Source organism: Acipenser ruthenus, chromosome 29 (genome assembly GCF_902713425.1).
Source record: "Acipenser ruthenus chromosome 29, fAciRut3.2 maternal haplotype, whole genome shotgun sequence".
NCBI lineage: Eukaryota > Metazoa > Chordata > Actinopteri > Acipenseriformes > Acipenseridae > Acipenser > Acipenser ruthenus.
In genome coordinates this window covers 8,033,341-8,050,452 of record NC_081217.1, presented here as the reverse complement: position 1 = coordinate 8,050,452, position 17,112 = coordinate 8,033,341, and the positions used below count along the sequence as shown (strand labels likewise).

The 17,112-nt window shown below is 37.4% G+C and overlaps 1 protein-coding gene and 1 long non-coding RNA gene across 3 annotated transcripts in view; one reads left to right on the top strand and one right to left on the bottom strand.

Moving 5' to 3' along the window:
* Positions 1–2,047: 2,047 nt before the first annotated feature.
* On the bottom strand, positions 2,048–16,494 carry LOC117399554 (uncharacterized). Its single transcript, XR_004660909.2, has 3 exons — positions 16,298–16,494; positions 3,835–3,897; positions 2,048–2,389 (listed from the first exon to the last, which is right to left on the bottom strand). It is a non-coding gene; the product is annotated as an uncharacterized LOC117399554 (long non-coding RNA).
* The window catches only part of LOC117428354 (hepatocyte nuclear factor 4-alpha), a 33,895-nt gene continuing 20,665 nt past the window's right edge, over positions 3,883–17,112 (top strand). The window contains exon 1 of one of the 2 annotated variants that reach the window (XM_059004143.1): positions 3,883–4,007. In XM_059004143.1, the coding sequence (XP_058860126.1) occupies positions 3,959–4,007 (49 nt within the window). In that variant the 5' untranslated portion in view covers positions 3,883–3,958. Of the gene's footprint in view, positions 4,008–10,552; positions 10,677–17,112 lie in introns of those variants that run through there. The other variant, XM_059004144.1, reaches the window with a different exon arrangement.

The window sequence follows — 17,112 nt, the reverse complement described above, 5'->3', positions numbered from 1 at the left end:
CAAAGCTTTAGAACTCAAAATAATGAATAATGGTTTAAGAAGCACCTGACAAAACCGCCCCCAGCTTCTTCTTTCACACACCTGTGTCTGTGTTGCTTCATGGTCACACTATTGATAAGTTAACTTTGACATCCTTTCTAAAGAAGTGGACACAGTTTACAGACTGGTGAATAAAATGTCTTATCTGCTGTTTCGCCACCATGCTGCAATTGTGCATACATGATTTTCGACATGGCATAAAACATGAGACAAGTGTAAAGCAAACAGGAGGTGTATGCAACTAAAGAGATATCTGTGTCCAGATAATACTGCTGTGTTCTGCAAGCATGTTTTAATCAGCTCATTGATTATTTTGGTTGGTCTCAATCAGCAGTGATCTGCTGTTTTTAAGTTACAGTGAAGCCCTCTTAAGTTCATCTCAGTTAAGATTAAATCGCAGTTTCCATCAACGTTATATTAGATCTGGCTTTTCCATCATATTTCAACTGAATCTTGTTTTGTTGTCTCACACTATACTGAACCGTTGGTGTGAAACTGAGCAATACAGCACAGTAGCAACAACTTTTGCTTCTATAGCAACTGGCTTTTAAATATTTACACATTTCTAATTCAAGTATAAAATACAAGCAAAGGTAAATAAAAGGGGGACCAATGGATATTATGTTGAGGTTTTGGTTATTAATTGGAACCTATGTTGTGTTTCTGAAAGGAGAGTCCACCCTCTAATCACATACGTAATCACACTGTTCCTATAAATAGCCCTGTCGCCTGCGCCTCTTTGCCGTTTCTTTGTTTGGTCCTCCTCCTCCCCAGCCTCCACCTTGCATCATGTCTTGTCTAGGGGGAAGGTGGCCCAGCATGCCACTAGTCTGGCCCGCTGGCATTAGCTGTCATCAATCGATAGTCATTACATCACAGTTCAGCCAGCACATATTTTCAGAGCTATTTACTCCTGATTGGCATCTCTGTAATGATAAAAACAAAAACAATTTACCATTCTAAAACACATACAAAAAATGTTTAAGACTATTGGGTCCTAAAATAAAATGGGTCGTTTATTTTAAGTTATTCCATTAATTGCTTTTTTTCTGAAAGAAATGTGTTATCACAACAAATAGAATCTTACCCTCTGTGTTAAAGTGTAAAACATCATGAATCAGGTTGGTGTTGTCTGAATGAACCACTCCTATATGTGTTGTATATGTCAATAGATAACAGTGATACACACTTTTCTTTGCACCTGTGAGTATGTGTGAGCACAGCAAGAGGGTTAATTGGATGATTGTTTACTTGATAATTGATAGGGCTATAAAAGCAGGCAGCTGTGTGGAATGGGAAGAGGAAACAGAATGTAAGTTTTGCCACAAGCAGCATTTCCGCTGCCTGTGTGCTCCGCACAGCTGTCAGTTTTGCCGCTGCCAGAGTTGCCACACCCAGAGTTGGCCCTGCTGGAGTGCCCTGCATCGCTGGCAGTGTTGTCACAACCAGCATTTTCGCTGCCAGAATACCACGCACCACTGTTGACGTTGGGGACACCCCGGCAGTATTAGGTGAGGAGGCCGCTACCACAGCCCCAAGCACCAACCCACCCACAAGAGTCCACATAGGGAAGAATGGACATATGGTGAGGGGGGTTTAGGGGGGTTTAGGGGGGTTTACTTTACTATCAGTGTGAATTTGTCAGCATTAAGAATCTTTCCACACCCCTTTAATCAGATAATGGTTTACTATCAGTTAAACATTCACTGTAGGTGACCATGGAGGCCAAATCCACTACAGTAGGGCTGCACCCAAAGGCCCCCTGCAGATATTTTTTTACAGCCAGACCCTAAATTACTTAATTAAACAAAAGGGAATGAGCAATTTAGTATTTACTGGTGGTACGCTATTAAATATGGCATAATTTGAGTAGCATCATTAAAAAAAAACACTTATACAAAATAAACGGCATGGTGGCCAAAACAAACAGACACACAAAACAAACAAGTACCGTGCTGGTCGAAATCCAGCACGAGTAGCAATTGTAGTTCCATTTCTTTGTATATTCACTCATGTCTCGATCTTACTGCCTGAACACCCAACCCCAGAGTGAGAGATTTCCACCTCATTTATGCAGCTGTGCCTGGGCTCGATTGCCTGTTAGTCATTCAATCAGGTATAGGCACATGAACTGCTTTGGCAAGGAAGACAATCAATCCTTCCCTGCCAACTGTAAACACCTGTGCACAAATCCATACATCTTAAACACTAATAACACCACACCCCGTGCACCAATACATACATACATTGTAACTAATAATAACAGAAATACAAAACACGCCCAGGGGCGGGGTATCCCGCCACATTTCCCTACAGTTCTCTTAGAAGTCCAGGTTTACCTGGGGTTTAACTGAGAATAAATGTATTCGTTAACGCTATCTTGCAAAAAATATAAATATATAATTTTCTATGTATCCTGAAACAATGACAATATAATGAAAATTAAATAATATTATTGAATTATAAAATAAATCTCACGCCACCTGGACTGTCTAATTTAATTTCAGTACATTGGTCACAATGCAACACACAATCAATGGAAACCCAACACAGCTGCCATCTTGGTACGACCAATCCAAGTTTACAGACTGCACTGAGGCAATGTGAAACTGTTTGAACCTTTGAGCTTTGTGAAGCAGGAAGTGTCCTCATGGCCCCTGGATCAACCGTTTTCATTTGTACGGGAGGCGCAAAGCACTAGACTAGAGCAAGCTTTCTACAGAGGAATTCATTTTAAGACAAACGTTGTTATTTAATGTGTGCCCTATTTGCGGCTGCATTCACAAAATGAAGTATATTGCAAGTTTGTTTTAACAACTTCAAAATACAGGGGCTCCCGAGTGGCGCATCCAGTAAAGGCGCTCCTCGCAGGATGTGCCCTATAGCCTGGAGATCGCAGGTTCGAATCCAGGCTATGTCACAGCTGACCGTGACCGAGAGTTCCTAGGGGGCGGCGCACAATTGGCTGAGCGCTGCCCGGGTAGGGAGGGCTTAGGTCGGCAGGGGAATCCACGGCTCACCGCGCATCAGCGACCCCTGTGGCCGATAGGGCGCCTGTGGCTCTGCAGCGGAGCCGCCAGATCTGTGTTGTCCTCCGGCACTATAGGTCTGGTAGCATTGCTGTGGATCTGCAGTGCGAAAAATGACGGCTTGGAAGGAGCACGTTTCGGAGGACGTTTCCTGAGTCGGCGGGGGGGTTGCGAGCGGTGAGCCGGGGATACAGATAATAATTGGGCATGCTAAATTGGGGTGAAAACCGGTGTAAAAATAATTGGCGACGACTAAATTTAAAAAAAAAAAAAACTTCAAAATACATGCACAATTACTGCCCTGCAGTGACACAGCAGTAACACAGCTCTAATCGTTGATACATTTGCATACTGTAGTATGCATGGACAGTTCTGCGCCTGTTAAGGAAATGAACACATTAACAGGGAGATTTTCACATGTTTTCCCAATCAATATGCTAAAAGCATGACATCGATTTAACAAAGTGTAACTTCAGTGTAGCTAGTGTTGCTAATGAACAGCATTTTGAAGTGTGTGTAAAATTAAATAAATTGCTCAAGCTTCAAGACTATGGATGGAGCATTTCAGTTTTTGACTGACACATATGCAAAATGGTGAAAAAATAATATGGCTGTAAAGCTGTGTTTGAGTTTCTTTCCTCACGTTACTATAGTTACAGCTGCTATAGATTCGCCTGCATAAGAGCCTGGTTACTGTTTAACCTCCCCACCCACATTTGTCCAGATTAGAGAATCAATAAGATAACAGCGGGATTACAGGCCTTACCTTACACCAACAACACCTTCCTCTTCCAACCGAAGAAACCCGACACAACTGCAATATCGTTCTCTAAAAGGTAAAAAACAACAACCACAAAGCATCTCTCTCGTGAAAACTTGTGGGTCAAGATATGGTCAATGTTAACAGGCAGACCAAAGTGAATATGGACCTTCCATACGGTAAGCTACCAGCAACTTTTTATTCATTTGTTGTGCGTCAACATTACAGTATGAAGGTGTGGGATAGATTACTTTCTGTTACTGCTTGTGGGCCTAATGGAAGCAGATAAATGTTCCACAGACACTTAAGGATCTGGACATTATCCTACAATATCATGCAGAAGCACAATATGACTAAATATAGCCTTGCAGGAGAAATGTGTTGTGTTTTTAGAAAGACCAAGGGGTTATAGAGAATAGAGAAGCACAGCTCATTACAAACATATACAGGATACGTCTGGGACTTTGATTACCGAATAACAATCAGGATTCGAAACTGTGACTCCCAATGGGACATTTGCACTTCCGAATGCAGACTGGAGAGCCAGTACCTGCAACTCCATTCTGCTGCATAACTACTGTAAATCATTTAAACAGATACCGCTGCGGGTGTGTAGGATTTGTAGAATGTAATTTGGCATAAATCAGATGAATAAATTGCAACGAAGATGTTGTGAGGCACATAGCTTGTTTGTTCAGATGCTGTGTAGATTTTATAGCCCAGTCTGGGGGCATGTATGTAAATTAGATTTTTAAAAGACAGTATTGATTATTGACAGGTGCACAGCATGGGCTTGTTCTGATTCTAAAACAGGGCTTCCCAACCCAGCTCTCAATTACTTAACTAGACCCTTAATGAACTAATAATTTGCTTAATTAGACCTATTTACTTGTTTTCAGCTCTTAAACAGTTGCAGATTTCACGTTAGCCGTAACATTTTATAACTTGAGCTCTGCAACTTTTTAGGAGCTGGAAACAATTAAAAATATCTAATTAAGCAAATTATTAGTTCAATTAAGGGTCTAGTTAAGTAATCGAGAGCTCAGTTGGGATGAAAACCAGCAGACACATGGGGTCCCCAGGACCAGAGTTGGGATGCCCTGTTCTAAAAGGATGCTTTTCAAAATACAGGTACATGAACACAATGTAGCTTCACTACAATAACACTGTTACATAGATGTTGTTACTGTATGCAGTGCCAAGTGCATGTAATAAATATTAGTAAAAGATAACTACAGTGTAGTATAGTTAATGTATCTGAATTTTGAAGTGTATCAGAAAAGCGACAAGGATGCCAGTTGCACTTCAAATTGCATATGAAATATGTTTAACTAAATATACAATGTCTTGGTTTGAACATTGTTTTGCTCAAGTTGCTAGTATAAGAAGCTGGAGACTTGGAGGCATCTGTCTACCTACGTCACACTTTCATTTTGAACATATATCAACTACTTACATTTTTACATGACGTATTGTGGACATGTATCTCAATAGATCTGTTTCTGACTGTGTACTTTTAAAAAGCAATAGGGCAGTTAAAAATCATATCCCAAAGAAACCATACTGTACATTTATTCAGATGTTAGAATGTTGTAATTTGTTCTTTTTTTCTAAATAGTGGTCCTTGCGAGGGACAACGAGGTCTATAGTCAGGCATGGAGGTGCTGGTAGGCCCGGCCCTTCTGCCTTTAGCTTCTGTCACCCGAACCGCCAACTGAGCCGAGCTGTGTGATGGCTTTGTGTGGACGTGTTCTCCAGGGTCTGAACTGAGACTTGTTTGACCTGTCAGATTCAAACCTAGACTCCCAGAGGCATGGACTTGCTGCTGTGCTAGGGTTCTCATGTCTGAAAAGAGACACACAGGCATGATGCTGAAAGAGGACACGGTGTCACAGTCACACCACGTGTCTGAGTGGCTTCCCTCACTTGGAATAGCTTTGAGAAGCACAAGGGGTGCATTAGCTCAAAGCCTTTGTTTACAACCACATGCTTAAGGCCCTTGTCGGCCTGCAGTTAACTTTATGTTACAAATACATTTCCTTGGCAACTGCCGTCTTTAAGCTTCTTTCAGGCACAGATATTCCGTTATGTTACATTTCTTTGTGCAAATGAGGAATGTTGCATTCGTTGGCCTAATAAAAGCCAGTGGAATTCAGTTGTTCTTTTCTGCAGGCTTTCAATAGAAATTTATTGGTGAACCTTTTTTTCTAGAAGGTAATCACAGTGAGAAATGATGTCAAGTGTGGCTCAGTCGTGGTGGTACCACAGGACCATAACCCCCCTGCCCCCAAGTTGCTTGACAACATTCATTCTCAGGTTCAGTGGGTTTATTTGATATTGCATCAAATTAATATACTGATGCTAGTGACCCTGGATATTACTTAAATTATCAGCCAAAACATTAAGTGCACTGTGGCAGGGCGGAGGAAAAGCAGTACACATAAATAGAGGGGACAGGCCAAAGCACAATATATGTGTTTATTTATCACGGATATATAAACCGGTATGTTGGTGTGTTCTGTGTGGTTGTTCGAGAGGAGGAAAGGGAGAGAGCGAGAGAGAGAGAGAGAGAGAGAGAGAGAGAGAGAGAGAGAGAGAGAGAGAGAGAGAGAGAGAGAGAGAAAAGAAAAACGAAAGTGAAAATAAGGATACACGTTGTCTCAAAAATATAACTCAGGCTAATTGACAAAACAGTTACACATATTTAGATAATAATTCTTATCATTGGTACCCAAAAGTTTAATCGATTCATCCTTTAAAAACTCTTTAAAAAAAACAGTTAACATACCAAATAGTAATCTTATTAAATAGTAGTCTTGAAACAGGAAACGTTTTCAGTGTGATTATTTTGATATACTCTTATTTGCATGCTACCATTTGCTTGTATAGCTGTCTATTTTTTGTCAAATCTGCTGCTTTAGTAGTGATGTAAAATCAGTGGAGGGCTTTGACACGATAAAGGTACTTGTACAGGCACTTTATTTACATCTTCCACTAGGAGTCAAGCAAAGCAGTGGCACAATATGATGTTCTGTCTAGGTTAGCAATACAAGCACATACTCTTTACTCCAGCTATTATTTTCTCTTTGTTTACCACTGTGTGTCATTTGCATATACACGACTGGCGTTTCACTTCCTCTATGGGAGCATTTGTGCTGGAGTGAATTCTATCAGCACATATACCACTGTCAGAGTCCCAATTCAAACCGTGTTGATCTTGTTCTGCTGCTGATCGAAACAAACAGAATCGATGCCAAGTGGAAAGTATTTAACAAATGCATGTTGCAGGTTCTCCATTACGTTTTTACTCTGAGAGTATGCATATTTCTGCTGGGTAGTGGTCTTCAGAACACACTGCAAACTGTGGGGCAGATGCAGCACTGCTTGTCATTGGAATGCTGCCCTTTTCACATCTTCTGACAGACGGAATTCATCTCTTACCTGGCCCAATGCTAATTGGGGACACAAATCAGTCCTTTTATAGTCCAGTTGAAAACTGTAATAAAAGAAAATAAAGACATCCTGGTAATACAAGCAATGGTCTTCCTATATATGTGGATAGTGAGTGCTGTATATGTTCATAATGGTTTGACTTCTGTGATTTGTTTGTACCAAATATAGGGCAATGCAGTCTCTGTATTCAGTAGGCAAAGCAAGGGTAGATAAAATAGCTTTGAGCCATTGGTGGAATGTGACCCCAGTGACAATGCTTTCTGATTTTGGTTTCACAATGGAGTGAACCAAAACAGAATGTTTTTTGTTTAAGCGTGATGGTACTAGGATGCGATCTAGTGTATTACTGGAACCTATGTGGTTATTTAGCTGTTACTTCAAACATTAGAATGGGAAAGTGGTACATGACACAAGTGACAAAATCATTGCAACAGTATGTTACCCAACCCCCCACCCCCACCCCCATTTTTAGATTACATTAATATTGCAAACTTAATTAGCTGCTGATGTCTTAATGGGCTTTTCAGTATTTTGGTTCTGGTTCATATAAAAAACAAAATATTTCAGTAACACTTTAGTTTATAAGTGGTTATAAAAAATGGCAAAAGTGGATAATAACTGTATTGCAAAAACAAAGCAGCCCCATACAATTGGTGAGACAAACATATAAAGACAGACAGACAGACAAACAGACAGACATAGAAAGACAAATACCTGAAAAGACAGACAGACTATATATTATAAACAATAGTAAAAAAGTGTATAATAATAGTCTTATTATTTCTAATCATATTCTATAATTGTTAATAGCATAATTAATAACATGTTTATAGATTGTTTATAATCACTTATAACGGATCCCTAAACTAAAGTGTTACTGATATTTCTTGGTTCAAATATTGGTCAAATTTTCAACTGAGTGTCATAAAAAAAAAAAAAAAAATTGACAATACCATTGTATTACTTTTTTTAATACAGTAAGTGCCCAATAATTTGTTTCTTGTCTCACCCAAACAAAACACACACACACACACACACACACACACACACACACAGTCTGCAAATTTTTGCTTTAAGAAATAACCCAATTTCAGAGCACCTCTTGGTTTATTTGCTAGCTTGCAGAAAGTTAAATTAGTCAACCGCACTGTAGGTGTACTGAGTACTGAGTAATGTGTCTCTCTGATAACCTAGGGAGGTGAAGTGAGGGTCGGGTGTCTTTCATGCCACAGGTACAAACAGCAAGACCGTGTCAACAAGAGGCCTGCCACAGAGCAAACAAACACACGTCAGCTTTACACTGCACTGCACTCATAAAGAAATGAAACTGCTGTTTTATTGCTGGTAATGCTGTACGTTGAAACCTATGTGTTTTTATTTCAAGTAGCTACATGTGTGTAGTTCTACTAATGCAATTTAAATAACCCAGTATGTTCATTTAGGAGATTCACCTTCATACGTTCTAACTATTTCTTTACCAGTAGTTTGAAAGCAAATTCAAAGGCAAAGAGAAGAGTTAAAAATCAACAGTAAAAAAAACAAAAAAAACAGCGAGGACACTCACCTACCTCAGCTGCTTCTTACTAGTTTTTTTTTTTTACTGATAAAATTGGTTTTTTTCTCTTAGTAAATGTCAACTTTCACTTTAAAATAGGTCCATGCAAGTTTGCTGTCAACCGCAGTGCATTTCTGTGTTTGGAATGGTTTAGTTCCTGATGGATAATGCTGGATAGTGTGAATGTGTTGGGTAAAGGACCTTTAGACCATATTCTGGGTAAATTTGAAAACCACTGAATAACGTGGTGTCCAAGAAAACAATCAAATAACCCTCTCAATGTGTGCATTGCTTTTAATATCAGCTATGCTATTTATTTATTTATTTATTTATTTATTTATTTATTTATTATTACTAGGATTTGCTGCAGAATTGCTTTAATTGAAAGCGTGTTAGATTCAGTAGTGACAGTTATTTGTTTAATGTTTCCATATGCAATAAAACAAATGTGTGAGCATTAATGTAAATTATTAAGGCTCCTTTGTAAAACTGCAGGACTGGATGGGACTCAGATATGTTGTTGCTGTTTTCTTAATGTAAACCTGAGCAGTATAGAGCAGTATAGAATGTAGTATACAATGTGAACACTAGAGAGCGATAGTGGACTGCCTCCAGTGTCAGGTTCATTGTGGCTTCTGCCACCTAACTGGTGAGGCTTTACATTATTGTTTTGTAAGAACAGTATCTGTCTGTTTCTAAAATGTTTAGTGCGGTTACCTGTGATACCAGCTCATGTTTATAAACACTAATTGAAAAAAAAAAACTTTCCTTAAAACAGCCCACAATGTTTTGTGAATATAGCCCAATGCTTGTTAGGTTTAGATGCTGTAAATCTTAGACAGTTCCTAGTGGTGGGATACAGGGTGAACTGAAATTAGATCAGAGTTCTATAACTTGACAATGAAGGTATTTATATTTGGTTGCCTGGAAGAGAAAATTAGGGTGGTTTTATGATACAATGTTGAATTATTTCATTTCTTTTGTACTGGGTTGAAAATTGTATTGCCAGAGATGAATTGTTTTCTAAACAGAGTGATGTTTGTATTTGTATTTTTTTTTTAAATCTATACTGCCTCTTATAAAAATCTCTAAATTGAAACACCCACTGCTTGTACAACAACGTAGTTCAATTAACTGAATCAACATGGTGGTTTTGTTCTTGAAACACTAAACAAACGCATGAACTAAATGTGAGTTTCTGAGATATATATGCTGATAAGTGTTAGAATACTAGATTTACAAATGGTATTGATCATTTATAAGGGGTTGGTAAGGGACATCATTACAATGTCTGGGAATTTAGGATTAATACTCTAATTTCTCCGATGGATGAAGTGTGACTGTTTTTCACAGTCAGTCAATCGATTGAAGAAAGGGCTAAACCCCACAGGACATCACTGTAAGTAGAAAATAACCCAATCCCAATTCTGTAATCCATACATGTCCTTGATTGTTAAGCATGCATTCCTAGCGATTCCAGAGCTAGCTTGTGTAACTAGACATACACTAAGAGTTGACTATAACATTTACATACAAACTGACCAAGAATCATAATGAAGTGGAACCCTGTGGAATTAGCAGGTCTTTACAGTGGACACTGTTAGCCTATTCACCTCCAGTGAAATCTCATTGTGACAGGAATTAAAGGATTATCCAGGCTGCCACACTTTAGTTTACAGTCCCTTCATCCCCATCTTGGTTTCTTAATCAGGGCCTGATGCTGCAGTGTTCAGAGGAAAAGAAAATGTACAGGCAGTCAATGAGGCTCTTTTTCTCTGTGTTTTGCGGATCTTATGAAGCATAAATGGAGAGGATGGCTCAATGCATCTCATTACTCCAGGTACTAAGACTTTAATTTCAATAACTGTAACCGTTGACAACACGACTTGCATACCTTGTATATAAATTAATGCAAGATGACCAATATATGATGCATTTGTCTTGTGTGTTTTCCCAGATTGCTTTGTTATATTATTCTAATTCTAACAGCGACAATCTGGTACCTCTACTGTATGTTTTAAAATATTGGTTCTTTGAAGTAGGCCTGCTTCTTAAATAACTGTGCATTGTTTCGTGAAAAAACTCCACCCTTTCAGAAAACCATTTAACAGTGGTACAGTACATGTGTTGTCACTGAGGGTCTTAGAATCTGGATAGTTTTTTCTCAGAAACCTGATGTTAGAGGGAAAAATCTCATTACATGTAACCATAAAGTCGATTTAAGGTGAATTTCTTTGACTATGACACTACAGTTTTTAAATACAATCACTGAACTTTTGAGTATTTGTTTGATGTTATGCATTTTGTATCTGTTCTACGTTGCTGCTATTTACACTGGGACCTGCCTGGAAATTAGACATTTAGTCACAGGGAGTAAAATAATAATAATAATAAAAAATAAATAGTGCACGTTATATTCACCAATCTTCTTAGCCTCTTGAAGACCTTTTATATTGTAATTAAGTGAAAATGTGTGCTGTTTCATACTCAGAAGAGCAGCATTAAAGTCAGGAGGCTAGAGCCATGCACCTCTATGTTGTGTCTTTTACACACTGGGTCAGGCGTTGACAGTATTGAAGGGGAAGGGGGTAGCTCATTGCTGTTGCATACCAGTTGATTATCCCCCACTAGGGGGAGCATTGCATGTCCGTTTGTCTTTACAGTCATAGATGAAACCTTTCCTTTCTTTTTTTTACTTCCATTTTGACTTGTATCGAGAGAACTGCTTGTCTAGTGGTTACAGCATTCCTTACCACAAGCTTGGGATATATGGATGAACTGTCTGGCTGTCTGTATGTCATTTGTACATAAGGTGCATGTAGATCATGGTGATTTATAATTCAGGATAGAGATACCTCTTGTATTTAGAATGTGTCATGGTTGCTCACTTTGTTGGGTGGGGAAAATAAATCCCTGCATTGCTTCCTTGTTTTTGATAGTGGCTTTAGGGAACACCTCACAAACACATCACTACATTATCAACAGTGTCAAAGCTCATATTCATGTGAGCTCTTTAATGAAAATGCAATTAGGTCACACCTTTGAAAAGTGTGATTCAATGTCAGCATAAAACAGGGAGAACCTGGGAACTGTAGTGTTTGATTTAACTTAATTATAAGAAAACTTATAAGAAACATCAGTTTGATGGAACTATCCGAAGCGTTTGCTACTGTACTTGATTTAGTTTCTCTTATTGTTCACACCTTTGATAAGTCAGTCCTTAAGATAGTAATATATATATATATATATATATATATATATATATATATATATATATATATATATATATATATATATATATTACAGTGTTAGACTGTTACAAGTTATAAGCCATATTTCAGTTTTATTCATGTGCTTTTATGAAGAGTACTTAATGAGTAATTGTGTCCACTAGATGGCACTGTTAATTACATAGTGCAGTGGTTTTCAAACCTTTTTTGGCCCTGCAGCCCTTTCCAAATAATCTAGTTTACCTTGTACCCCCATCTGAGATAGGGTCATAATATACCTATGAAAACAGGGAAAAATACGGTCTTTTCTAATTACTAGATTAAGTACTGTAAATGGAAAACTGCTGTTAAAAACGAATACAGTACAATTAGTTAACCACAGTGTATTAAATGACTAAGGCGTATACTGTGTTTTATGTGGAAACACAACCTTAACAGTGAAAAGATACCAATGTCACATACATAGTGCATTGCTGCTGTAAAATATGAGAATACTGGCCACAGGCTTGGCTTCTTAGCCACTCAGTTTCTAAAACGTCTCCAGTTCACCAGAGTTCACCAGTAACTGTAGCAAATGATTCAGCCAGATAGTAACTGATTTCTGTAGAAACAGAGACAGCAAGATACCGTCCGAGGAGGAGATCTCAAAATGACATGGTTAAAAAACAAAACAGCAATTTAAACCTTCACCAACATGTATTCTCAGCAAAATGCCAGTTAATAATTAAGCAGCTTTATCATGTGTTGTGATTGATTTACAAAAAGAATTGGTTTTAACGTTTATTGATGCAATTGTTTACTTATTTATTGTACTGAGGCCTACTTACACTTTTATGAGTTTATGACAGGAACCAAAGATAATGGAACAAATGTTTGGCATAAAAATTATACATTGTGCACGATATTATGTTACCTGATTTGACTGGGTTTTATGCAACGCTGTAATTACAGTTTCCACCACAATACTTACATAATATTAAAATTACAGTATATTGTTACAGTGAAAACCACTTGAAAGATGAATTGGTTAATAGAATCAACCACATATTGTAATCAGAAATGCCACATCTATGTTAGTTAATCTAAAGCATTTAAACCCATATTTACTGACTACATTTTAAATAAAGTTGTGTATTAAGGATGCTGATAACTTTATGAAAAGGTTACCCATGTCTATCATCTAATTTCTTGGTCACACACACACAAACAAAAATAAAATACAATGAATCTTCCAGTGGTTTTGACAGATTAATGAGGCTCTCATAAACACATTAGGCTCTATTTGATGGTAGAGAACAGCTTATCCAGTTGGTTGGAACATACTAGTGAAAATCTGGAGATGCACCAAGGAATCTGTCCATGCAATCACATGGTAATCCACCAGTAGTTTGCCATTGATATATCTAGTTTTTAAAGTCATGGGGGGATTTATGATACAAACCTATTATTCCTAAATATAAAGGGAAGCTCTCATTATATATTTGTAATATTATTTAGCATATGGCTGCTCATTTTGTTCTTTTCTTATAAAAATGTCAGTGTCATCCTACCACTTCAAAGTAACTACTGCTGACAGTGTGGGTACTCCACCAACCCTCTGTTCGTCCGGTATGGTGGTATTTCTCTGTCAGCTGTATACTGTATAGCAAGAGTATTGTGTTAGAAGTTTCCAGTCATCAGTGCATATATATATATATATATATATATATATATATATATATATATATATATATATATATAGATTTGGCCAGTATTGAAGTTCCCCTAATAGCAAACCAATTGTACAAGTGTACACAAATTATTGAAATGATTTATCCTGAGTGAAAGTTCAGAAGTAACACACTGTGTAAGTATTTGTTTGTTGCACTGTTGATTTGATGTGTCACACAGTTGTACCACCAGCTAGTAGTTGAGAGGATCTTTTTTGGACCTTTCAGCGTTCACATTAAAAATGTGAATGTTATTAAAAGTCAAGCCGTGTTTGCTAATGCTTTAAGGTGCTGACTAGTGCCTAATGATCCCAATGAAATCCAGGATGGACAAGCTTTGCTGAAAGGGTTCTGACATTTGTCATTTACCTTGTGAGATGGTGACATTTAAATCCAATTGCTGTGTGTGTGGCACAACATGCAAGTAATGAATATGAATCAACAGTTCGTTGAATCCAATTTGCACACTGTGTTAAATGGCACAATTTGCCAATTTACACTAATCGGGGGCAATGATCTATTTACGAGACAACAGAAGGTAGACATGGGCAATATTATAGTACACTACAAGTACCGCTTATTAAATATATTTGCACAACTGAGCACTGTACCTTGCAAATCAAGTGTTTAAGAATGAAACACACATCTGAAGAAACAGATTAGAATCAGATTGGATTGGTTTAAACCGGCAGGTTATAGGTTAATGAGATCAACCCCTTCGTTTCTTATAAGTTTTGAGAGAAAAGGGTAGGTTATTATGTATTTCAGAATTATTTCAAGATATTCTTCATATCATGGCAGATGAAGAAAGTCAAGGATCATATGCAGTAAATGCCTTTATCTTGTTCAGGTATTAGATTAACAGCTCTTGTAAGAGGCTATATGCAAACATTCTAATCAGAAATAAATCTGCCTTCCACCTCAGCTCCAGCTCAGCAGTGTTTTAAACCAGGGACCATTTCATTTTCAATTGCTGGAGGGTTTTTTGCCAATGGTGGTGCAATATTTTTATAGAGGCAGTAAAATATTAGAGTCATCAGCCATTTATGATTAGCCACAGCCTGAATGCTCAAATATGTGAGAGCAATTTGAATTTCATAGCTTTAGTTAATCTTTATAGAAAAACAGACTATTTTATTTTCCTCTTAAGGCGCAGCTAAATCCCTTTCAAACATTTTAATATGATTTTCTCAGGAATATAAATACATCCTAGAGACTCAAACCCAGGCAACATCGAATGCAAATATTCTTTCATTTTATTAATCGATGTTATGCTTTTAATAGAGGATCAATCGTAAATTCCTAAATAACTTTACCAAAGTGAACTGTATTACTACCGTATTGTATTAATTAGTAATAATAATAATAATGATAATAATAATAATTATAATAATTATTATTATTATTATTATTATTAGTAGTAGTAGTAGTAGTAGTAGTAGTAGTAGTAGTAGTGTTATTATTATTATCAGAAGTAGGTTTAGTTTAATTTAAAAAAAGACAAAGAGATACAGCTGCAGCATACTTGTGCTCATGTTTAAACACAACATCAATTCCTTTGCATTTTCACTGTATATGCTTCTACCAAAGACTATCGACTGTACAGGGTCTGTTAAAACTCATTAGGGGCCTAAAATGAGATTTTCCATTTCTATATTTCTATACTGAATCAGTTGTATGGGTCAAGAGACCCTGGCTTACAACAATACACCCTGACAGACACAGGTACTGCAGTACTCCTACACAAGCTATCTTTCTGGCACCCTGTAATCCCATGTCCAATAGGTTATAAACCCTTTGGGTTATACAGTAGTTTTTTAAATAATAATGCCAATATCAATTTTTCACCAAACTCAAATATGCCTTTCATTGGGACAGAGTGTACAGTAGTTTGCCTCTCTTTCTGCAGTAAACCTGGGTTTATTATATGCAAGCAGCTACCAGTAATTCAGAGGAGAATATGTAGATGGTAAACTTCGTAACACTTTAAAACAATACCTGCAAAGTCATAATTAATCCCTGCGGTACAGTATATATTGTAAGAATACCATCAGAAATCAGAACAATTCATTAATAAAATATACATTCCTATACTGTAATGGACACAAATTGATAATGAAGTTTGTAACAACATCAATATCTTTTTATAGATTTTTGCACCCGTTATGGAAAACATTGTTTAACTTCGAAATAAATACATTTTTTGTTATCGCAAAGATTAGCCAGTACTATTACAAAAAAAAAAAAAAAGTTTTAATACATTTTGCTGTAACTAGATCCAAGATTTCTTGAAGTATGGCATTGCTAAAGCACAAACATCAGCCAAGCCCGGCTTGCATGAGAAGGCTACAGATCAGTTATCAGTTAACAAGGTTTAGTTCTATGTAATTATAGCACCCTGTTGCAACCACACACAATAGCTTCGTAATGCTAAGCATTAAGGCCTCAAATACGCTGCTGCAAGCACATTAGCTCAACTAGTATCTATCTTATCATATGCACATCATAGCCATAAAACTTACTTTTTCTACGTGGAGAAGCACCTTTTGAAGTAATAAGCCATTCCTTCATATTCAATATTCCTCTTTTAATTTAGAGACTGGATTTTAATAGCGATCCTTTCAGGTTTTTTTTTTTTTTTAAATGTCGCAGCAGCTTGTTCAAAAGTGATCTCTCTAGAGAAATGCAAAGGTACAAATAGGTTGTGGTTACAGATGGAGTTTGGTCAGTGGTCGGAGATCTATATTCTGAAGGTAGACTTTGTCCACAAACTGGAATTTGAAATTTCAAAGGGAGAAATACTGTAGCACAGGGAGTTACACAGTTTTGAGCAGTCTTTGGCTGTTGATATTTATCCTGATGCAGTTTGGATCATTGATTGCAGTGCGTTACTTTGTGTTAGTCTTTAACTTAAAGGTAGAATGAGGTGAAATAAATATCTGAGTATGGCTTACTGCTGTTTGTATACTTTAAATATAGTCATACAGGATACAAATCCATTGAGATTATTATTATTATTATTTGTTTATTTAGCAGACACCTGTATCCAAGGCGACTTACAGAGACTAGGGTGTGTGAACTATGCATCAGCTGCAGAGTCACTTACAATTACGTAAATGACTCTACCAGAAAGACGGAGCACAAGGGGGTTAAGTGACTTGCTCAGGATCACACAATGAGTCAGTGGCTGAGGTGAGATTCAAACCGGGGACCTCCTGGTTACAAGGCTGTTTCTTTAACCACTGGACCACACTGCCTCACAGTGTGGTCCTGTGGTTAAAGAAACAGATGTAACATCTTGTTTACTGTGGTGTCCCATGGCAAGCTGTAATTACAC